This window comes from Chaetura pelagica, unplaced genomic scaffold, assembly GCF_000747805.2.
Source record: "Chaetura pelagica isolate M959 unplaced genomic scaffold, ChaPel_1.0 scaffold68, whole genome shotgun sequence".
In the NCBI taxonomy this organism is placed as follows: domain Eukaryota; kingdom Metazoa; phylum Chordata; class Aves; order Apodiformes; family Apodidae; genus Chaetura; species Chaetura pelagica.
The window spans coordinates 4,680,559-4,704,466 of record NW_009954407.1 but is presented as its reverse complement, the minus strand read 5'-3'; the positions used below and the strand labels follow the sequence as shown (position 1 = coordinate 4,704,466).

Sequence of the window (23,908 nt, the reverse complement as noted above, 5' to 3'; positions counted from 1 at the left end):
AAGGAAGGAAGGAAGGAAGGAAGGAAGGAAGGAAGGAAGGAAGGAAGGAAGGAAGGAAGGAAGGAAGGAAGGAAGGAAGGAAGGAAGGAAGGAAGGAAGGAAGGTTACAGAAGTGAGATGACACACCAGCGACCCCATGTGCAAAATGGTGAAGATACATCTTCCTGTCAAGGAAAGGACACCACAGATGGTTATATTCCAAGTCTGTTTAAAGTTGTTCTTTTGTCTGATGACGAGATGACTAAATTAATAAAAGCAGCATTTCATTGGTGATTTAATCAATATGTGAGATGTGACTGATGATCTTATGTTGTTCATACCATAAGCTTTATTTTTAATTTTGTTTTAACACTATGCAGTTTAGTGCAGTTACTCTTGCATGGTTTGGTTAAATGAAATAAACAGTTTCAATGAAATTAACAGCCTAAATTTAAGCCAAAATCATTTATTGATATTTATAGCAATATATACCCAAATTGATTATTTCTTTTTTCATTAAACTAATAATACCAAACACTAATTGAAAGTCATTATTTAGTTAACAAACTATTTTAAAAAAAAATATTTCAGGTAGCATCTGCTTATTTTAAAGACTTTCATCTGCTGCTGATTGGAGTAATTTGTTTGGCAACGTCAATAGAAAAATGGAATTTCCACAAAAGAGTGGCTTTAAGAATGGTGATGCTGGTGGGTGTCAACCCTGCATGGTATGTGCTAAACAATATGGTATGTACTTGAAGGACAATAATGCCTGTGGAAAGCTATGTATTCCAGAAATAATTGCCAACTGCTTTTTTTCTGCACTAGAAATCCAGCCTTTCTTTTTTACTGAAACAGAGTAGATATTTGAAATTATATGATTGATTTGTAGGTGACACTTTATTGTATTTTTTTCTGAAACCCAATTGAAGGTTCCCTGCAGTGATTCTGTTCATAATAAGGATCCTTCTGAACAAATATTCTGATGAACTTGTGAATAATATAAGGGTACTGTTTCTTAATGGTGGTAAGTACATTACATATCTGATGCCTACAAGTGAAAATGTGTTCTATGCTTATTTTTAAATTGCATTTCAATACTTTTTGCAAAGTCCTGGACACTTTCCCCAAATGCAAGAAATGTTCAAATACACAGTGAGGAAAAAATACTTGCTCACTTAAGAATTGAAAAGTCTTTTCCTTGCTTACTTTACAAGCTTGCAGAAGAGATTTAAGCCTGCCAATTCATCTGTCAACACACCACTAAGGCTGCAGAGAAGATCTGTAGACTGAGTCTGGCTTCCCAGAGCACATGATACTTATGACTCTCAGTCAGGAAGCAGAGAATGACAGGAAGTAGTAAGTTTGAGAAAACAGAAACCCCAGGTCTAAAAAATGAAATTATTCTTAGTTGATATAACTAATAACACCTCTTTTGTTTTATTTCTATTCCTCAGTGATTTGTCTAGTCTAATTTTAAGTATCACATGTATTTTGATTTTTTTCTGCATCTTTTGATAGCTGGTAGGTTTCTTTTTTGACAAAATGCTCCTTACATTCTTGTTCAATTGCCTCTCATTATCTTTAGTTATGTTCTTGAGTGATGCAGTTTTAGTTATTTCAACTTCTCTTTTTTTTTTTTTTTATTACTTCTACTTTCAGCTGTTGGCTGAAATCTTGAAAGGGAGAACAGAAGTACATGGTGTACTGTGCTAAGCTGAACACTGCTGTAGAACTTGCTGTGGACACAGAAACCCACAGCCAGATACTGAGGATACCTAGACCAACTCCACAGACAGCCTAGTAACCCTGAGGAAGCAGCATTCCTCATAATTATCTCAGCTCTATCATGTTTCCTGATCATGACCAAAGGATGTTAAGATGATCTGTGATGATCCTCCTGCCTCTCAGCATCTGTTGCTCATTAGCTATGCCCACTGCAAAGTGATGAATATGCATAATTATAGGAGATTTCTTCATTAGAGGACATAGGGGATGCAACAGTGGAAGTAGAATAGATATCCAGAACTCTTCTGGATTCTGCATTCTCCTGGAGAAACTGGCTTGTTGCAGAAATAGTGTAGTCAGCAGCACGAGATAAATGATTGTTCCCCTCTACCTGTCACTGGTGAGGACACACCTAGAGTACTGTGTTAATTTTGGGGGCCCTCACGACAAAAAAGACATTGAGGTTCTGGAGAGTGTCCAGAGAAGGGCAATGAAGCTGGTGAAGGGTCCAGAACACAAGCCTTATGAGGAACAGCTGAGGGAATTGGGATGTTTAGCCAGGAGAAAAGTAGGCTGAGGGGAGATGTTATTGCTCTCTACAACTACCTGAAAGGAGGTTGTAGCTGAGGTGGGTATTGGTCTTTTCTCCCAGGTAAGAAGTGACATGCCAAGACAAAATGGCCTCATGTTGTGCCAGGGAGACTGGATATTAAGAAAAAATTCTTCACCAAAAGGGTTGTGAAGTATTGTAACAGGCTGCCCAGGGAAGTTGTTGAGTAACCATCTCTAGAGGTATTTAAAAGACGTTTAGGTGTGGTACTTAGGGACATGGCTTAGTGGTGGATCTGGCAGTGTGCTGGGTTAATGGTTGGACTTGACGAGCTTAAGGGTCTTTCCCAACTTAAATGATTCTGTGGTTCTATGAGTCCCTAAAGGCCTCCCCTCATTTGAGCTATGTGGTCTGCTTTGCAGACTAGCAGGGAAAGGTGAATACATCTATGCAACCTGCAAGGACTAGAAAGAGTAATAAGGCATTTATTGTGCATTACGTAGAAAAAAGTGATTTTATAGTGGAATGTAAGTAAAGTTATCATCCGAGGTGCTGTGCAGAATATTTTTTAATGAAACTGCAAGGTGAATAATGCAGAAAAACTGGGGCTGAACAGGTTAGGTTATATATTTTTTTATTTTTACTCATGTTCAGTGTGCTTATCCTGACCAATATTTTCTGCAGAAAAGTTTCTCCTGAAATACAGTTGTTCCCCAACTTCCATCTGATGACCTAATAAAAAACTGTGTAAAGTTAATGGGTTTTATATGACTGATGTTAATTTGCATGGAATCAGGTACCCCACTTGCAGGTCTGCAGATTGAAAGTACACAGAGAAAAGGCAAGGTGACCCTATTGAGAAAAAATCGTTTGAAATGTTGTTGCTGTTAGCTAAAATGAAAGGCTATAAGTAATGTTGAATGGTATTTCACATCATAAAATATGGTTTATATTATTTTTGTACAAAATCTTGCCTTCATATGTGAAGTAATCCTTACTTGCTTTGTGAAGGCACAAATGACTTCTCAAAAAATCCTGCAACACCACAGTCCCTCCACTCACAGTTGTTCTCTCACTGTGTTGATACCTGGCAGGTGTTTAGTGACACTGCAAACACCTTGGGACAGGAAGTCTAGAGGACTTTTCTATTTAATATCAAATATGATATTTATTGAAGCACAAATGATCCCTACACCTGTCTTGGGGCTCTCATTAAAAACTAAGTTATGTATCACTTAGCAAATTGTTAATATTTCTTTCTGTAACACTTGGACTGGTATTTAGAAGACTTACAGCCAAAACGATGAGTCCGGGATTTTGACCTAGTTTGTACAATATGAGATTAATAGAATTAGCAGTATAGCCATTTTAACATTCATTTGAACTTGTGATATGCATAGTGCTCTTTCTTCAAAGGTGACTCAAGTACAGTATCATTCTGTAAATAAACATTATTGCTTCTGTTGTGACTTTGTAATATATTTGATCCTTTCAAATATGATAGTATCAGTGTCTTTAATCAAGATAATTTTAATCCATAAACTTCCTCAGAGGTCAATTACAAGCTGTAAATTTTAAGTGTTTCCTGCATCCCAGCTTTCAGGTGAAAAAAATTTAATTTATATGCAAATATAAATGTGGTGATGGGAGGTATTGCTTGCAGCAGCCACAGACTGTTCTCTCCTGTTCCAGGCTTACTCTGGGTTTCATGGTTAGCTGTGCTTTCTTGTCGATGTGGCTCAGCAACACCTCTGCTGCTGCCATGGTGATGCCAATTGTAGAGGCTGTAGCTCAGCAGATCATCAGAGCTGAGGCAGAAGCTGATGCACTGGAGATGTCTTGCTCCAACGGCTCCATCAACCCAGCACTGGAGCTGGACGGTAGGCAAATAGTGAGATCTTTGTCTCTGCCCACCCCTCACTCTGCAGCAGAGTTAACACCACCACATAAACTAGTGTTGAATGGCTGGGGAAGTAGCATCATTACCTGCTTCATTGTGAGACTTTCCTTGGGTTTCCCCGTGTGAGGCCTCTCATGTTCACAAGGATTAATTAAAACTGATCAGATGCAGAATATGGCAGTTGAATGAGAGGAGGGGACAAGAGGCTGGCTTGTTCAACCTGGCAAAATGTCTGAAAAGAAATATGAGTACAGACTATACATACACTGGGGGTTAAATGACAGAAAGAGAAAGCAGCTCTTTAAGCTCTAGGGTAGGGTTGGGAGAACAAATGAATCTTAACTGTTTGCATGCACAGTTGGATTGTAAACTAGAAAGATCATCAGAAGATTCAGACTCTGGGGAATGGAAGTAATGAAGTAGAGCAGTAATCAGCTGTTTTTAAAATGGACACATAAATGCATTTGTGGGATTATGTGAAGTGATTGCATGGAATGGGATGTGTTGATGGACACTTCCCAGTTTTGCTCCCTTAAATACTTACCTGTCTTTGTATCAATGTCTTACAGAAAACATAGGAGAACGTGAAAGCAGTGGTTGGACAGAGAAAGAAAAACAGGTTAATGGGTAATAGTTATTAATTTACTAAATTCTGCTCTAAGAATTAATCTAAACTGAACATGTTTCTTACAATACATACCTTTGTTTTTCCAGATATGACAATGATGTGGATAGTACAGTGTGCACAATTGAAAAGAAAAAAGAAAAAGAAAAGGAACAGGTACTTAAGGTGCTGTCTTTTTATGCAGCTGATGTCTGTAACTTCATATTACCCTAAATCTCACTTCAGTGTAACACCTAACATGGCACAGCTAGCAATGAAGTTAGTTTCATGTGGATAAGAGTTATATGTGTAGATTCACATATACATAGAGTTTGTTTATGTAGATATTTCATTAGTGGCTCTGTGCTCCTAATGTATTTTACACAAGCTAAACCAGCTTCACCAGAGTACAAACTCTAATTATCAGGTGTGTATATATATCAGTATATCTAAAGTAATTCTTGTGTAAAGACAGAAAGTTCAGAAAAATGACTTCAGAATGTGACTCTTCCTCCTTTTCCTTTTTGTGAATAATTGTAATACATTGTAACAACAAACCAAACCACACTGTGTGCAGCCGTACTGCCATCACATTGTCTGGCTCTTCTGGGACATCCTTGAATCCTATTTTCTTGTTTGATGATGAGCCTTTCTTACATATTAGTTGGTGTATATTCTTTTGCAGCCGGACCTACTGCCTGCTGAAGCAGGGAGAAAAAGCCAAAAGGACAAATACAGCGGGGTTTTCAAAGTGATGTGCTTATGTGTTGCTTATTCTGCTACCATTGGAGGCCTGACCACAATCACAGGAACATCAACTAATCTGATTTTTGCTGAACACTTCAATACGTAAGAAAATATATGAAATCATTTGCATTCTTCTTAATCCAGAATTTTCACTGTTCTTTCCTGAGCTCTCACATGGCTCCTCTAAAATGACTTAGAAATCTTACCCTTTGATTCTATATTATTTAATTGTATTACTTTCTTTTTGCCATTTTTTGTTAAAGGGAGAAAATGAAATTGCATGGTTGTATTTACTGTGTCCAATTCTGGAGTTCCCAACATAAGAAGGACACGGAGCTGTTGGAGAAAGTCCAGAGAAGGGTCACAAAGATGATCCGAGGGCTGGAGCAGCTCTGCTATGAGGACAGGCTGAGGGAGTTGGGGCTGTTCAGCCTGGAGAAGACAAGGCTTGGGGGAGACTTTATAGCACCTTCCAATACCTGAAGAGGCCTACAGAAAAGCTGGAGAGGGACTTTTTACAAAGGCTTGTAATGATAGGACAAGAAGGAATGGATTAAAACTGGAAGAGGAGAGATTTAGGTTAGACATTAGGAGGAAGTTAGTGTGAGGGTGGTGAGACACTGGAACACTAGTTGCCCACAGAAGTTGTGGAAGACCCATCCCTGGAAGTCTTCAAGGCCAGGTTGGATGTGTCTCTGAGCAATTTGATCTAGTGGGAGGTGTCCCTGCCCACACAGGGGTGTTGGAACCAGATGATCTTCCAACTCAAACCATTCTGTGATTATTACTTACCTTACACTTGGAAAGGCTGTAAGTCATCACCCAATACACACAACAGGATGATCATTTTTTTGTTAAACATTACTTTACTCTTTGAACAGCTACATGGAAAAAGCTGTGCTTATCTGAAGAGGAAGACACTATCTGGCCTTAAAGGACTGTTACTCTTTTCTAAGTACAGCAGCAGCTAAGTTCACATCCCATTAGCAAAGAGCATCAGGAGACTTTTAGGAGGGAATACCTTGTACATCGTTGAAATGAGGAATTTAGGACCATTAACAAAAGAAAAAGCAAATAATTTCAAACCAATCTGAAAATTTACCTTCGGTGTGACAGATTGTTCTGAGGTTATTAAAAACATTCTTTCATATTTCTTTTCTAAGTAGAACTACTTTGAAAAGAAAATTGTCAGATTTCATTCCAAAGCTTTTGAAAAAACAAGAGTTCTTGCTGAACTTTTTTTTCTTCTGCAAACTACTCATTGCCAGAAATATTCTAATTTTAAAATAGAACAAAATAGAGCACAATCTCTTTATTACCCTCTGCCTACTATTCTGTATTGTATATGGAAAATGGTGAAAGACCAGTTATTGATAGATTTTCTTCCAGCCTTTGTTCCATGAATGGATGAAATTTGGCTTCAGTATGCTGCTAAAGAGAACTGAAGTGGTAAATCAGCCTGTGCTAAGAGAACAGCAATTATGGAAACAGTATGGACTTTTTAAGAATGCCTGTTATTGGGGCCAAAGAACTACACAGGGTAGATTACAGCATTATAAATCCTTCAGACTTAAACCTGTAGACATAGGAGCATTTCTGGTTAAAGCAGACCTCACACACTCAGGAGCTCTGAAGAATCCAAGATTGATTTATAGGAGTAAGAACTATTTTGTTCATTTCCCTGAAGTTGTAGGAAACTTGAAGAAAACTGGCTTGCAGCTAGTTGTTCAGTTTGTCTTAGCTGTTAAAAATCTCTTCAAGAACGTATAAGCAGATTGTTGCTCTCTCCCTGGCTAGGAGCATAGGCTGTGCATAGAGCACTGCATGTGCAATCCAGTTTTCTACCCCACCAGGATTTTGTTTAATCTTTATACAATCACTGAGCCTAATCCTTAGCTTAAGCTGAATCTCCCACCTAACCGTGCAAATGTTCTTATATTTAACTGTCTTGCTCCCCTTCTCCTTAGGGGCCACGTTTGTATTTATGCCCTATCTGAAGAGGGAAGTGACCTGTTAGCATGACTTGGACACCTTTGCAGTCTATGTTAATGTATCATAAGCATCTAAAGTAGAAAAATTCAGCCAATGACCTGTACATAACAGCATATTCCTGGGCTTCCCAATCAGTGACAAAACACTTAAAATAGCACTACAAAATTCCATATTCATCATGTCTTCACAAGTTCAGTATTATATAAGTTGAAATGAGTGGGTACTACTAATTAATGTGTTCTCTACTTCCCTCCTTTTCATATGTCACATGAAGAGGAAACAAATGTATCTGTGTTAGCATTGGAGCCTGTGGGTTGCTGGGAATCCTCAACCTGCTGTTGATTCAGGACCTGTAATTATGCTGGGTTCCATGAGGCAGAGGCAAACAGGGGAAATGTTGATGCAGTGCAAATGTTGATGCAAGGCCCTCCCTGCCAGGGAAAGCAACTTCTGTAAGGGCTCCATTTCAAGACAGAGTTCCTACTGATCCTTTCAGGGTCACTCTATTCACTCTTCAATTGATGCAAAGAGACACTACAAAAGAGAGTGTAGAATATACCCAAATGGAGGAAGAAAAAGAAAGGAGAAAGAGAGGAAAGAAAGAAAAGATAGAAGAGAGAGGAAGGGAGGGAGGGAAGGGCAGGAGGAAGGGTGGAAAGGGGGCAGGCAGGCAGGAAGGAAAAGTATTATCTAACACACCAACAAGTGGTGTAACCAAGTAGTAGGCTAAGCATTAGTCCACGCATCACTGCTCACAAGATACCCCAGGGAGGGATGAGTGAGGATGAGATGGGTTGATCCTCACTGCTCCCTGGAACAGATTATCTGTGGTGCTGGGCCTCTTTCTTCTGACTCCATAAATTTTTGCTTTAGTAGTCTATCCTTTCTATATTGGTGCTTTTCCTCTTGAACCCTTCAGGCTGCTGCAGATCCCCATGTCAGTTATCTCACATCTGCAGTATCACCCATCTAATCTTACACAGCTCTGCTCTAGAGACTTTCTTACAGCTCTTTCCCACACAAAGCAGTTTCTTCAGCACTGCAAGCCAAGGTTCACAGCTGGGCCATATTAGAGCAGGCCTGTGGATCCTGGAGCTTTATCCCAGGGCAAGGGGAAGCCTGTGGAGAGATTAGAGAGATAAAAGCTTAAAAGACAACACTTTGTCAGACACTCATGTGCTTGAGGATGAGCAAAACCTCTGATGAAACCTTTGGCTCTCCAGTAAGGCTCACTTACCAGTTACTCCATTTCTTGACTCCTATTCTGGTAACTGACTTTGTTCTTCCAACACAAAGAATCAAAGTTTGCTAACATATTTTTTTCAACCAAAGCAATTTCATACAGGGAATAATCTTACCTGGATTTGTTCTAAACTGAATTTGCTGGCATTTATAGTGTTTTCCTGGAAATAGTTTTATCGTTGTTTGCATTGAATCATGTAAATTAAGGATTATTAAGGTCACTTATGCTTTTTCACTTTCCAAAGGAAATACATCTAGAAATTCAATAGTTCAGTGTGCCCTGTCCATCCTTGCCTCAGGCAAGACTTGTAGTAGATAATCCAACAATAGAAGCTAAACCAAACAGCACTATATAATAGATATTTTTTTAACACATTCCAATTGATCATTGAGTCTGCCTGGGAAATAATTGCTCTATTGATGAAGAATACCTAACTTTAATATCAAGATTATTACAAATATACACATATATGTTCGCCCTTGCAAAATCTTACTGTGAAACCTGACTGCAATAAATTATCATTTTATAACAGAGTTTACTCTTTCTTATAAATTTTTCAATAGCTTGTTTTGTTGCTCACTAAGCAACTATTATACATAATTCAGGAAAGACCATAAAACACTTCAGCAAGTGATGAAATGTTAAGACAATGCTATGCTGATATAAGTATTTTCCTATATTGGTATTCATATATTCAGAAACTGATGTGGCTAATTATGTAATAAAAGCTAAATGCCACCTAATCAATAAATTCTATAGAATAGCAGAATGCCTTTTAGTATTCCAGCTTTACTGTCTTATCACTGTGTATAGTTGCAATTCAGCGCATTGCCTCAAGAAGTGAGTAGGAGTTGTGTTTCATTCCCTGCTGGCACTTTGATAGCAAAGCATCATAATAAATAGAGATTAATCCTAAAATTTGCACAATACTTGAGAAAGCATTTATAATAATAATTTACTGCCTCAAAGACTTTTGTGACCATCAGCATTTCTTTTTTTCTAGCAAGGCCTGAAACACAAAAGATTGGCTAATAATTGGAAATTGTTGTTTCAGCCTTCACTTGGACATTGTCATTTCCCTTCCATCTGATTTTTGCATCAAGGAGGAAGTCTGTTATAGAAGACTAGAATTTCTCACTTTTAGCATTAAGAGCTCTCTCAGTAGAGCTGGAGAAACTCAAAGGAAGAATGACTTCTGCCTTTTTGCCTACCTGGCATCTATCTCATTCAACAGTAAATTAATTTATTTCAGAAAACCAAGCCTGTTTCTCCTTTTCTTAAATGCACATGTCAGGGAGAGCTCTGGTTGAATGGTCCACATCAGTAAGCAGCAGATTAAGACAGCTTCAAAGAAACAAGGTGACTGGAGAGACAATCCACCCAACAAATGAATGTTCCTTTCCTGGAAATTAGAAATAATAATATTAGTTTTAATCAGCTTTAAATCCCTTCTGATACCTTAAAAAAATGCAAGTCTCAGTGTTGTCTCCACTGTCGTCTCCTAAATTCATCAGAGCTTGTTCATTTGAATATGTTTTCTTGTGCTAAAGTTTCTCCTCATGGAACTGCTTTTCTTCAAGTTCTGTTTCTTTGTAGTCCTAATAGTCCTTAACTCTGTGGGTGGCCCTTCTTGCCTACTGAACTCAGGTTAGACATACCTAGATTAGTGTCAGATCCCCAGGCCTGTTGCTAATCCAGTGCTCAAATAACTGGCACAGCTATTTTCACTAGTGGTCGTGATGATCAGGAACAGGACAGCAGAATGAGGGAAGAGGACACCTCACACTGAAGTCAGCTGCCATCCAGAAGCACTCCCTTGCAGCAGGCCTTTCTGGCACTTCTCACAAGTCCTCATTCCTTTGCAAAGCTCAACTGAACAGTTTTTTTCCTTTTCTCCAGACGTTACCCAGCTTGCCAGTGCATCAATTTTGGATCCTGGTTTGTTCTATCAATCCCCATCACAGTTATTATTCTGCTGCTTTCCTGGGTCTGGCTCCAGTGGCTTTTCCTTGGGTTTGAGTAAGTAAATGCTGCAACCAATAAAACTACAGGCTGATGATAGAAGGGATACTTTGTACCAGGAGCAAATATTTAATCTAAGTTTAACAGGCTCAATAGGAAGATAATGCTGCAAGAGTGATCCTACATCCTTGAGTAGTGTGGCTGAGTGTCTGGATGAGAAAATAATTTTTGAAAATAAGGATTCTTGACTACTTGGCCCAATGAGAAAAGTCCACATTACAAATGACAATACACATTTCTTTAGAATACACATACATCATCATTAAACAGTGTACGTATGCAAGGCAGAGAAATACTGACATTTTATGGAATTTGGTGTAAGATTGGAAGATTTATAGTCAGGATGTTTCCCTTCACTGGAGTCAGGGATAGGCTTGAACACTAGAGCACTGTCTTCTAAACTGGACTACTATATTTGTAAACGTGCAGTTAAAAAAATTTCACTTTTCTAATATTTATGTGTAGTGATATCGTGGGGGTTTTGTCCCCTTAGAGCTTGTGCTTTTAAAGTTTTGGAGAGGACAATACTTTTTTTGGGCTGATTCTTCAAAGCCTTGTTCTCCTTGAGTTCACTAACATCTGCAGAAATAGCAATGGGGACATTTGTCTTCCACCATTATCTGGCTACTAATGGTGCAACAGGAGAAGAGTGAGATGGTTTGTTTTCAAGCAGACTTAAAATCACATCACACTTACCACTCTCTATGTGAACATTTATTATTTCATTTTGCTTGATTGTTTTGCTATTCTTCTTTTATCAAAAGAAAGAAAACATAGCTGGTAGCAAATGGTCTGCTGAGCAGTGTGAAGGCTACTCATAGGATACAAATTTTTCATTATAAAACACAGTTAAGCAAATTCATAGAAGACTTTAATTAAATAGCAAGGATATGTGTTTGATTGTTTCAATTAGTTTTGGTGATTAAAGTTTTATCCTTACTGGGCAAATGAGCTAGGAAATAACAGAAGACATTTTGTTGCTGCCTCTGTCAGTTTCCTACTGGGCTTTGTCAATGAATTCCAATATGCTTGGTTTGGTGTGTGTAATTAAACAGGAAACAATGAATTGTAAAGTGAAAATTTTACTCTTAAGAAGTGCTGTTGGCAACTGGAAAATTTTATTTCATTTTTATCTATACACTCCTAATTCATTGTTCAATATTGCTGATTTACTTTCCAGTTTTAAAAACATGTTCAAGTGTGGAAAGAAAAAAACAGCTCGAGAAGAGGCCTCAGCACAGGTGATTCAGGAGGAGTACAAGAAGCTTGGACCAATGAGGTGTGTTAAATTACAAATCTGCAAACAACTGTGAGTAAATCAAAGTGTGAATTCAGGAAAATGTATATAATACATTCTGTTTCTGTTACAGCTACCCAGAAATTGTCACATTTGTTCTATTCATTCTAATGACCCTGCTCTGGTTCACCAGAGATCCTGGCTTCATCCCAGGATGGTCTTCACTTTTCCCAAAGTAAGTAAACTTTTTGAAACACCAACAGAACTGTACTGTGTCTTAACTACATCCTTTCTTGTCTCCTCAACATAGAACAATCAAACAAACAAGCAATAAACTTTAAATACTTCCGCAATATTCCAGTTGAAGGTGTTGAAAACCTTTGCAGTGTACAGAGAATACACAAACTTCAGCAATTTCATAGTGCAGTATCAGAAATTCATTAAAACCATTACAGGAAAAAATAAGAAAGATTACACCTAGGTTTTAGACTTGATCTGATGAGGGAGAATGCATAATGATTGATGTTATGTTTTCCTACTTCTTCATCAAATCTGTAATTTCAAGAATCAATCTTTGGTTAGAATTTTTTGACCTGGTGCCCTTAGTGACAGCCACACTTGTATGCATGCAGGCTAACATCCCCTATTTTGACAGTTCTAATTAATAATATAAATTACTATCTGTTAATACATAATTCTCTCAAATTCACAGCTCAAATAACCACCAAAAACTAGGAACATTTCAGGAAATATTAATTTTGTTTGCTTTTTGCTGCAGCTTGGTTACACAGTCCCTTTCCCAGGATCACCTAGAATTCTTTCCCTAAGAAATAAGTTGCTCTTGCAAGAACTTATAATACTGGGATTCCTTCTGTTCTCTTGCTGTAATTGCTATAATTTCAGTTCTGTTCTTCTGTGATAAAGGTCTGAGTTTTGCTCCTGAGTATTGGGAAGTAGTTGTGGGACTGGGAGGAGCAGAACTTTGTGTTGTTTAGATCCTTCTGGACTTAACATTTATTACTGGATGGGTCAAAGACCAGTGCTGGACTTGGATGGTAATTTTCCACTTTGTTTTCCTGTGTGTCTGTCAGAACTGACATGAATATGCATCCATCATGTCTCCTGTTTTTACATATATTCCCACTTTTCATACAGTCACACACCCTCCCTGGTGCTCTACCAGGAAGTCTGGTAGGTGATGTTATAAGAACAGTTGTAGCTCTTTGAATTTTGAAGTGCAAAGCAAAATTCCTTTGTGTAAAAATAACATTTTAAACTGTGTTTAAAACTAAGATTGTTTTAAAATTACTCCTTTTTTATTTATAAAAAATTAACTGCAAAAGAACATTTTTTTCCCCTTGTAACAAAAGCAGAGCAGATTATCATTATCTTATATAAAACACTGTATTCTTGAAGAGGTTTTGGAGTGTTGACCTAATCAAGCAATCAGCTAGCTAAGCAATCAGTCTGTCTTTGCTTCTCTTTCTGCTTCCTATTAACATTCAGTGTTCATGTAGCACCCTTTAAAGAGCTACATCTCATACTGAAAAGTAGACATTTTAAACAACCTTTGAAATATGGGACTTATGGCTCAAATGTGTTATTTCAGTTCAGAGATCCACATTTTCCTCTTTGAATTTATCTGGTTCCTTTTTTTGTTCACTGGCAGGGAAAAGCAGAACATTCTCATCATCAGCATGATTACAGGTTCTGCGTTACTTTGTGGATACCCTCTAATGTTTTCCATGGAAGGGAATGCAAGCACATGTCATGTCACATTAGGCTGAATCATGTTATAATTTGGGTGAGGTAACCTGAAGAGGAACAAAGCTTGTGTGAGTTCCTCACGAAACCTTTAAGGTGAAATAAAGCATTTCTTACTCTTCAGACCTTGCCTATTTCTAGATAGCTTTCATTTAGCAACCAACTGCAGCAACAGGCATAAAACCAGGCAGTTAAGTTGTTGTTTTTTTCTGAGCAATGAAAACTTGTCAGCCAAGATGCATGAATGGGGCAAGGAGCCATCTTCTTTAAAGAAAAAAAAAGAAACAGGGAAAAGAACTCAAAACCCAGGAAGTGTTGTTCCATCAGTGGTTACTCTGTACTCATCACTGTGATGTCCAAGAGGCTTCTAGCAGTGCACAACCCACAGCTTACACACTTGTTCCCTAATGCCTCCCTATACAAAATTGTTCAGGTTTTTGGATTTGAGTGCACTGGTTGACGTGTGCACAACTTCCTTAAGTTTGTGTTACAGGAATAATTGTAAGGAAGTATTCTCTGCCCTTAGAAATCTGATTTCTATTCAGAAATCTGATAGTGCCTACTTTCAGCAGTATTTTATCCCATGGTCAAAAGTCATCCTCAGGAAGTTTTGTCACCTGCACAGGTGAGCTTTGTCCTTATGAAAAGCTGCAAGGTCAGTGCTGCAAATAACATTGAGGCCCCTCAGACCAGTGAGTGAATCTTCCTAGGTGGGAATCACACCACTCCCAGGGTCCTAAAGCAGATAGGACTATCAGTTCATTTATTCTAACATGCAGAAGAGCTGTGTTGTTCCATGTGTTAGGCCCAGTACAGATTTATTTTATTGTAACATGAAGTCTCAGGATGCAACCAGGCTTGATATCAGGGTGGCAAAGCACAGGTTATTCAGACTTTGGAATTTACTGCTTTCCCTGATGGCGTGTCCTGGTGGATAATCATCTCTGTTACCTAACTAAACAAGAGAAACTTGCACCTTGTTTTCTGTCTGAATATAGTTTCCAGCCATCTGTTTTTGTCTTTCCCTGCTAGATTCAAAACTGCTCTGTGATAGGTACTTTAAGGATACACATTTCTGGTCTAATTATATCACATTATAAGCTTTATTTTGAGAAACTAAATGGAATGCTCAAAGTTTTGCTTCAAGGAAAAAATTCCCGTTACTCTCACCATTTATGTTCAATGTTGTCAGCCCCCTGTGTGCATAGTCATCAGTTACTGAAAACCTCTTTAATATATAAACATTGGTTGGTTTGGGTTTTTTTGTTGTTTTTTTTTTTTAAATCCCAGCAAAAATACTGGTGTTTAATGATGATTCATGCCCACTTTTTAAGGGCTACATTTTTAAAATGTCAGATGATTTTCCATCCTCATTTGTGCTGTTTCAGTATTGAATAGAGCTCATTTTTAAGCAGCATTATCAGATGCCTTTCAAATATACATTACCTTTACCAACTGTATTTTTCTTAAGGAAATTTTGGAAATCTATTAAGAGGTAATCCTTCACTGTCTGGCCCTGAGCCCCTGTTATCTCCCTCTGGAGCAGACAGCAGGATGTCCTAGTAAATGGTATATAACACTATGGAGAGCAGGAGAGGGTAAAAGCACCTATTTTTTCCCCATCTGTTGATGGCACAGATCACACATCATTTTGATGACAGTGGTTTCCTTCCATGTCCTGGACTGATTCCAAGCTGTAAGGTATTAGCTTCAATTGCAGGAGTTTCAAGTTGGCCTTTGGCCGGGACTTTATGAGCCTCATAAGGAACAGAAATTCCAACACTGGGTTGCAGCTGATTACAGCTGATGGATGCAGGGTGGGCTTCTCCTACACTTCCTCAGATGATTGACAGAGTGTATTCTTTTTTTTTTTTTTTTTTTTTTTTTTTCTTTCTTTCTGCATGGTCTATTCCTTTCTTTACTTCCAATACAAGGCCTGTATTTGAACTGTATGCTTTTGCCCACAGCCCAGTTCTCTACAGAGATGTCCATTGTGAGATCTCCAATTGTGAGGTCTCCTTAATCAACAGTTTTTTTGCTTCCTTATAGGACAATCAGATTTGCAGTGTTATAAGCAGGTAGATACTACATGTACAATTGTATTACAGTTTGGATAGATGGGCTTCGAAAAATGTTTGTCTCAAAATTTGATAATGATTGAAAAGCTTCTCTTTGGATTGATGCCATATGTGTCTTCATAGCAGCAGGGTAAGATGTTGTGTGTGTCCCAAGTAGGTTTGCTTAGAATGACGTTTTGCATTATATTACTAAGCTTTTGTGAACAAAAAATTGCACCTCCTTAGTTCAACCAGGGAAAGTGAGAAGGAAAACTTATAGAGGAACTTACAGAAAATAGAAAAGAATAATAACAGAGGTTAAGAAATTATTTGTTTTAACTTACTTCAGCAAAATTCTTACTTATTTGAATTACCTTCTTGACTGAAACAAGTCAGACTGGGATATGTCACCACTTAACTGTGTGTAACAGAATCAGATGAATGTGTTAAAATTGCCTTAGAGCTCAGCTTGGCACCTTACCTGATCTTAAGGCTACTCTGCACAAGTTAGAAGGATATTGCATCAGTTTAACAAGCACTGGAAATCACTGAATAAACATAGGCCTTGTGTCTATAACCCTAATAGTGACAGTCATAGGAGGATGATAATACAGCTCTGCTGCCTTCTCTTAGCTACAAAAGCATCATCCTTTATGGATATGCATAGTTCTCTTATGGTCTGTTGACTGAATCTCTTACAAAGCTTGTAAATTTTATTTAATTTATCATTGAACTGTGAAAATTAGCTGTTTAAGCATCAGATATTCCCAAACATTTTCCCCCACCCCCTTCCTTTCCAGGTTCAACATCACTCCATTCTTGACTTCTCTACGTCTTTCACTGCACCAAGCGGTACAAGGGGTGGAGAATGTTGGGCTGTGGTCAGTCCATAACAGCTCCTTTCTGTGGCCTCATCTTCTCCCTCACTCCTTTACCCTACTCTTCCTGACTACACATATTAATGCATTTTTTTCTTCTTAACTTCTCCTTAGGTATAAAGGCTATGCTACGGATTCAACAACTGCCTTAGTGATAGGTCTCCTGTTCTTCATTATTCCAGCAAAAACATTGTCTAGGACTTCAAATGGAGAAAACAGTTGAGTACATTTTGATGTGGAATTTACAACAATAGGGTGTCTGAGATACAACCATAAATATAACTTGTTGCACTTGATAGAGGAATGTCATTAAATACTCATGTTACAATCTCAATACAGGATAATAGCTTTCTTGGGATACAAAGCATCCCTGGCCTGGAAGTCTGCACTAAGGACTAAGAACTGTGAGCAGAAGGAGGTAGTGCTGGGCAGGAACCTGCTACCTGCAGCCCACTGCCACTAAAGAAAACCACCTTTCCATTGACTACAATGGGCTTTGAATGGGACTGCATGGGGTGGGGTTGAGTTTATTTTTGAAAATGTTGCTGTTTATTTAAGGGGCTCTATAAAATTTTACATGATAAAGTCCATTCTCATTTAATTTTTCCTCTTCAAAATGGAACTTACCCTGATTCAAATATACCTCCAGCACGTCCTTTGTACACATTCAATTCTGCTGCTGAAACCAATGAGACCTGGGGATTCACAGGGAATGCACACTCAGAACCTAAATGAGTCTTAAGTGAAACAGTACTTGCTCAGTAATTGGTCTGAATAGTGCAGTTTTGTCGAGTAAATTGAACTCATTGATATCCCATAGCTATCTTCCCCATTGGGAAGGAGGGGAGAGGGGCCAACACTCCACTGGTGGAAACTGTTGTAGCTCTTGTTGTCTTCAGGCTGCCACAGTTTTTACCAGCTAAGGATCCATCCCAGGAAATGCAGGTTGTCCATCTCAAAGACTTTTTTTCATATTGCAATAATGACATTTTGCCTTTGAATATTTCCCAAGGACTTCCTCAGAGAGATTATGTCAAAATGTTTTTCAACATGTTTTAAAATGTTGTTGGGGGTTTTGTTGTGAGAGTTGGGGGTTTTTATAATTATTTTTTTTCCTCTAGCTGTTTTTGGTTACACTCCACTGATTACTTGGAAGGAATTTCAGTCATGCATGCCATGGGAAATAGCTATTCTTGTTGGTGGCGGGTTTGCACTGGCAGACGGCTGTGAGGTAACGCAATTTATAGGAGATACTGAACAATTGCCACGACTCAGATCAGGATCAATTCAGACGGGCACCGAATTCACAGTTATTTTCTTGTAGCAAGTTATTCTGTAGCAATGTTGAACACGATAAATGTGATGAACACTCAAGATGTTCAGAAAGCAGGATTACCAAAAAAAAGAAAAAAAAAAGAGGAGTTGTTTTTTTTTGAAAGATTATGCACGATGATGAGTACTGTTTGTTATGTAATTTAAACCTGATGGTCATAGGAGTTGTGCAGATACTGCTTCCAGAGCCTTAGGGTTAATGTCCCATGTCACTGAGTCGCCTCCCATGTGGAGACCTCCTGGCTACTTCAGCAAGTTAAGCAGGTTTGGGCCCAACCAGCCTGATACATACATATTGCAATTTTCTGATTATGACTCCTCTAAACCTCTCAGAGATGCAAATATAACTGGAATATATTGGATGGAATATATTTCGCATGGGTTCCTATGAGGACAACATTGAATTAGGAAACTGTACTTTAAAACATGGTAGGAATATGGAAAATGTTTCAAATGTTTTCTCTCTTACTTCACAATTAGCAGATGAATAAATTCCTGTTCTATACCATTATTAAATTTTCAGTGATTTGTAAAGCATAATCATGTTGTCTTATTTCTTATGCAGGTTTCAAAACTTTCAGAGTGGGTAGCAAGTAAATTGACCCCTCTAGGATCATTACCCTTGTGGCTGGTTATCCTGATATCATGTCTTATTGTCACTTCAGTAACAGAAGTGGCCAGCAACCCAGCTACCATCACAATATTTTTGCCCATACTAGCTCCTTTGGTGAGTATAATACAGGTTATTTTTAATCAGAATCTGCTGTTATTCATGTAATCATACAGCTACTCAAAGAAGCAGTTTTTGAAAGTCTCCATAAAGTATTTAATGCATTTTTTGCTGTGGTATGTTGTGCACTGGATACTTGGTTGTTTTGGGGTTTTCCTACATGTGATGCTTAAAATTCAGTAAAATTTCCTCTCTTCTTACCTCAGTTGTGTCCTGTCTTATCATCTTTAACTTACTGATCATCTTCTAGCCTATAGATATTCCTCTTGGCCAGCCTAGACATACACTAATGCCCTTCCCCTCTCTTACAAAGAAACCTTAGCCCTCACTTCATTGAATCCCTCCTATGTATTATATACAAACTCATCTTTATGCTCTTTCTTGCAGTGTTTTTGCTTTTAGTGCTCATGCATGGAGCACACTCTTTGCAATAGTTTTATTTTATGGACTCAATTACCATTAGAAAACATCAGGTGTGAATTTAAAGTTCAGTAGTTATACTGTATCAGAATCTGGCTTTCTCCTCTGAAGCATTCCTGGATATAATCTTAAAAATGAATTATCAGAAATTATGATTTCTCACTATTTAAACCAGCAGTTCTGTCCACAGTTCACTTGTGTTAGCAAGTTAGTCTTTATGTGTCTCATTTGGCAAACGTGTCCCTTGATAGCTGCTCTCTCTCTTGTGTTTTGCAATAGGCTGAAGCTATCCATGTGAACCCACTTTTCATTTTGATACCTGCTACCTTGTGTACTTCCTTCGCATCCCTGCTTCCTGTACCCACCCCAGCCAATGCCATTGTATTTTCATATGGTCATTTAAATGTTATGGACATGGTAAGTTTCAGGCAAAACTCCCCAGTGAGGATTTTTAGCATTTTTAAAACTTTCTTCAGTGTCTTGATGTGAGTTTCTGCTTTCTTTTTCCTCTCCTTTAGGTGAAAGCTGGTCTGGGCATCAACATCATTGGAGTTGCTGTAGTTATGCTTGCAATTATGACATGGATAGTGCCTATGTTTGACCTCTATACTTACCCAAGCTGGGCACCAATCATTCCTTCTGCAAATAGCACTGGGCTATAAAAACAACAAAAAACCAAAACAAAACAACAACAAAAAAAGGAAAAATCCTGGGGATTGGTTTGCATTGGTTTTGTTTCTTTTCTTTTCCACTAACATGTGGTGAGTCACTTAAAATGCTTTTTGTCACCACAACCATAGGGATCCACTTCTCTATAAATGCTGTATTTCACAGTCCCAGAGACTGATGATCCAATCTGAGAGTCTAATCAGAAAGAGTGCTAGACTTTCTAAATGTCATGACGTTAGATCAGGTTTCTAATCTAGTTCAGCTAGTCTGAATTTTTATGTCTTCATATTATGAAGGGAAAAATAAATGTGCATAGACATTGTCACTGGCAGTTCATCCCCATTCTCAGGGTAGTGAGATCTAGACTTTATTATTTCAAATATACTTTGTTACTATTAATTTGAAGATATCTGGGACTTGTCAAAGAACATATCGTTTTTCTGTTTTCCAGATTCAAACACCGTTGAAATGGTGTTGATCACAAATAAAAGACCAAGCAGGGGATTGTCTTGGGCACATAGTTTACAGACTTGACAAAAAATGCACAGAAAATGGAAAAAAGTAGCATGACCATTTACACAGCACTTTTTCAGTTAAGCACCTTTTAATTTGGAAGGAGAATTTATACCTAAGCATAGTTTTAGTCTACCTCCTTCCCGGACCTCACTGAAACATGTCATTATTGTTTTAGTGTAGTATTTTTCTGGATAGATATGTATTGATAGATCTGAGCTGAGCTATATGAGTGGAGGTACTAAATCATCATCATTGCCTCTACCAAAAATAGAGCTATATCCCCTTGATGAAGAAAGCACAAAATAGTGCTGAAGATGTGATGCTCAATCCAGCAGTCAAGACTACAGTGCATCTTCACCAGGAGTCTCGTGATCTCTGCAGAACAAATAGCAGCTTAGGGTTACTAGACTGACTGTGTTCATGTAAACACAAAAGAGTGCAATGTAGTCAGAATGGAAGTTTGGAGTTCAAAGCTATCATCAATTAATGATGTTTTATACGGTTGTTACATGTTTTTCACAGTAAGGACTACAGTGCTCTTGTCTTTCTCACCCATGACAATTTGTAAAGAGCATTGAGTTAATAGTCTGAATCAAAGCTGCATGTATTTAGCTTGGGTCATTCCCTGGGGCACCTGTGCCATGGTTGTAAACCTTAACCTGTCTTTTACAGATTGTGTAAATGATCATTTTTTTTCCTAACAACAAAAAAGCGGTTTTATTTTTTGATTAGATGGTTTACATCTATTTTTGATAGTGCGTATTTAGGGTAGAGATATCAGTCATATGTCTATAATGCCAGAATACAGTGTAAAGGATTGTTATATATAGAGTTTGCTTTCATCAGCTGCTAGTTGCAGGTTCAGCTGCAATGAGTTATTCAAGAAGCACTTTTTTTCTTAATTATGATGGTTTTGTGTAAGTAATTGCTCTATGTATATGCCACCACAATTTACAGCCTGGCTGAGGTTGCTGTCTCTCTAGGATGGCTACCCTCCTTTTCTTTTTTGGGGCTTGTTTTTTGTTGTTGTTGTTGTTTTGGTTTGATTTTTGGGTTTTTTATACAGTGTTTGGCCATGACTTGGCCAAGCAGGAGCTGTCACTATGCAAATAATGTTAATTGATTCCCTGAAGTAATGGCTATGTTTACAGATATGCAACACCTTGCTAAATGAAGCCTCTAACATCAGGTACTAGAGAGAAACACTTATACAAGTAGATAATCCAAGATGCAGGTCTTGGATTTCAGTGTACAGTGACTTCCCAGAAGAATGTGCAGCACAGAAAGGAGTTCAGGGTTTATGTTCACTTTTGGTCCTACAGGCACAAAGACAAGATCCAGCTAAGAGAGTGCTACTACTCTAAAGTTCCCAGGTATCAATTTTCCAGTTATGTCAGTAATTTCCAGATGATACAAGAGCAGCAGAAACAGTGAATCATAGAATATTAAAAATGGAAGGGATCTCAGAAGACCAGCTCATCCAACCTCTTGCTCAAAGCAAGGTTAGCATGGAACTCAGACCAGATTGCTCAGCGATTTGTCTAGTCACATCTTGAATATCTCCAAGATGATGGACTGCACAACTTCCCTGGGTAATGTTCTCTAGTGCTTTACTATCTTTGCGGTGAGATGTTTTGTATTTAAACAAATGAACAAACACATTATACTAATTTTAGTGGAACAGTCTCATTTTCCTTCCTTTTATCTCCGATAGATTTTTTCATGCATGTAAAAGTTTTTCTTGTTTTTTAATTATATATGAAAAAAGGAGACAATTGTAATTGTGGCTTTATATCCACTGCTACCAGTTGATGAGGTATTTTCAGTCTCCAGTGGTCTGCTCTGCAAAAAATCACCAGTATTACAACTATGTGGCTACTGTTGTTCAACAAGAGGAAATTTGTTACGGGCTTGTGAGTGTTATTAATGTCTCCAGTGCCGAACTGGCTGTTGTAATCTCAGCCTTGAATATGACATTGAGGTCTACAGAGGTCCAGGAATGCACTGCTCTGTGAAATCATCCTTTGACACCTGCATTCTCTTTTCAAGTTGCAGACCTTCAGGGAATAAAATAATAATTCTGCATTCTTTAGAAGATGTTAGTTGTAGTAAGTGATACAGTTTTCAGTGTAAGCTGAAGCTCAGTTTGTGCCAGATTATTTTCAGCTGTTCATTTGCTTTACATTTTGGCTTATCCATGGGATCATAGAAAATATGATAAGAAAGGCTCAGGGTTTGAATTATCACATAATGCAAATGACAGAATTTTCCTAAACTATTTTTTCAGGACAGATAGTGTGATACAGTATCTTAGTAAACAAGAAAGAAGATTCAAATTATTTAATGAAGAATGCACTTTAAAAATCTATTTTCGCTACAATCTGTGTATGCAGCAAATAATATACAAAGAGAAAAGGGAGGGATTGTAAAGTAAAGACAATTAGTCATCTGTTGAGCCGTGTGTTTTTCTAGGTTATCGAAAAGCAGAATTCTAAATAAATGGAGATTCAGTTACCAGAATCTTGACTCTCACAATGTACCTAATCAGTGACAAAAATCAAGCATAAGGTTTTTAAGAGATTGTATCCTGTAACCAGTCATGATAAACAAACTTGTAGTAGTGGGACGTAGGTTTTCACAGGATATTTTTTTCCCTAGCTTTTCTGAAAGTTTAAGCAGCAGGTCAGACACATTCTTTGAGCTGAGTTGTTATTATTACTAATTTATTTTTAAAGCTTTTAAGAATCTTTTAAGTCAAAATTAAAAATTCTGCAGTGCAGAGATTAGTATTGCTAGAACTTTACCTATGAGTGCTAAAATGGAGGAAAAAGAGAATATCCAAGTGGTTGACTCTCTAGGTACAGAATGGGTCTTGGTTCTGACTGCAGGCACAGAGCAAGCACTGGGTTGACTGCCAGCAGAAAACATGCTTGTCACATGTTGCTCTTATAGTCATTGCTTTGTCCAGAGTTTGAGATTATGGTGACATATGGTGGAGATGCATCTATAATTATTTTAAGAGGTGATTAATATATGATGACATGAATTATTTGTAAGTTGTTTTGAGCATAATTTTCCTATGAAATAGTGTGGGTTTTCTGGTCTTAGCTGAGTCTAATTAATGTACTGTGTTAGTACTTAAGTAATATTTATGACTTGTTATTTATTTGTGGTTTCATTTCTGCTGCATTTAATAGAGCCTTTGCCATGGACTTCACTGGAGGAGATGTGCCAAGTCTTTGTTTTCTTTTTCTATGGCTATGCCATATTTAATATGTTTTCACTTTGTTTTTTGGAAGATGTATTTTTAGACTACCAGAAACCACACTAAAAAGTGAATCCTGGAAAAAAGGCCCTTGACTATTCTATTACTATAATCATATGGTCAGATCAATCTTGCAGTGTAAACCCCCTTCTGTACTTTTAAAATTAAATACTGTGTTTGTTTACTGCAAGAGTCTTGTTTTGTTTAAAGTCAACCAGCCCATAGCCTGAGGGCTTGCTGGGGAGCAATGGAGCACTGCAGCTCAGGAAGGGTGT

General features: G+C 37.9%; 1 protein-coding gene across 1 annotated transcript in view; it reads left to right on the top strand.

Moving 5' to 3' along the window:
* The window catches only part of SLC13A1 (solute carrier family 13 (sodium/sulfate symporter), member 1), a 22,478-nt gene extending 2,633 nt beyond the window's left edge, over nucleotides 1-19,845 (top strand). Inside the window, exons 3-15 of the mRNA XM_010004308.1 lie at nucleotides 571-707; nucleotides 3,950-4,137; nucleotides 4,727-4,784; nucleotides 4,872-4,938; nucleotides 5,447-5,610; nucleotides 10,643-10,762; nucleotides 11,946-12,044; nucleotides 12,136-12,237; nucleotides 16,816-16,919; nucleotides 17,823-17,932; nucleotides 18,599-18,760; nucleotides 19,463-19,600; nucleotides 19,702-19,845. Coding sequence (XP_010002610.1) covers nucleotides 571-707; nucleotides 3,950-4,137; nucleotides 4,727-4,784; nucleotides 4,872-4,938; nucleotides 5,447-5,610; nucleotides 10,643-10,762; nucleotides 11,946-12,044; nucleotides 12,136-12,237; nucleotides 16,816-16,919; nucleotides 17,823-17,932; nucleotides 18,599-18,760; nucleotides 19,463-19,600; nucleotides 19,702-19,845 — 1,593 coding nt within the window. The remainder of the gene's footprint in view (nucleotides 1-570; nucleotides 708-3,949; nucleotides 4,138-4,726; nucleotides 4,785-4,871; nucleotides 4,939-5,446; nucleotides 5,611-10,642; nucleotides 10,763-11,945; nucleotides 12,045-12,135; nucleotides 12,238-16,815; nucleotides 16,920-17,822; nucleotides 17,933-18,598; nucleotides 18,761-19,462; nucleotides 19,601-19,701) is intronic.
* Nucleotides 19,846-23,908: the final 4,063 nt, after the last annotated feature.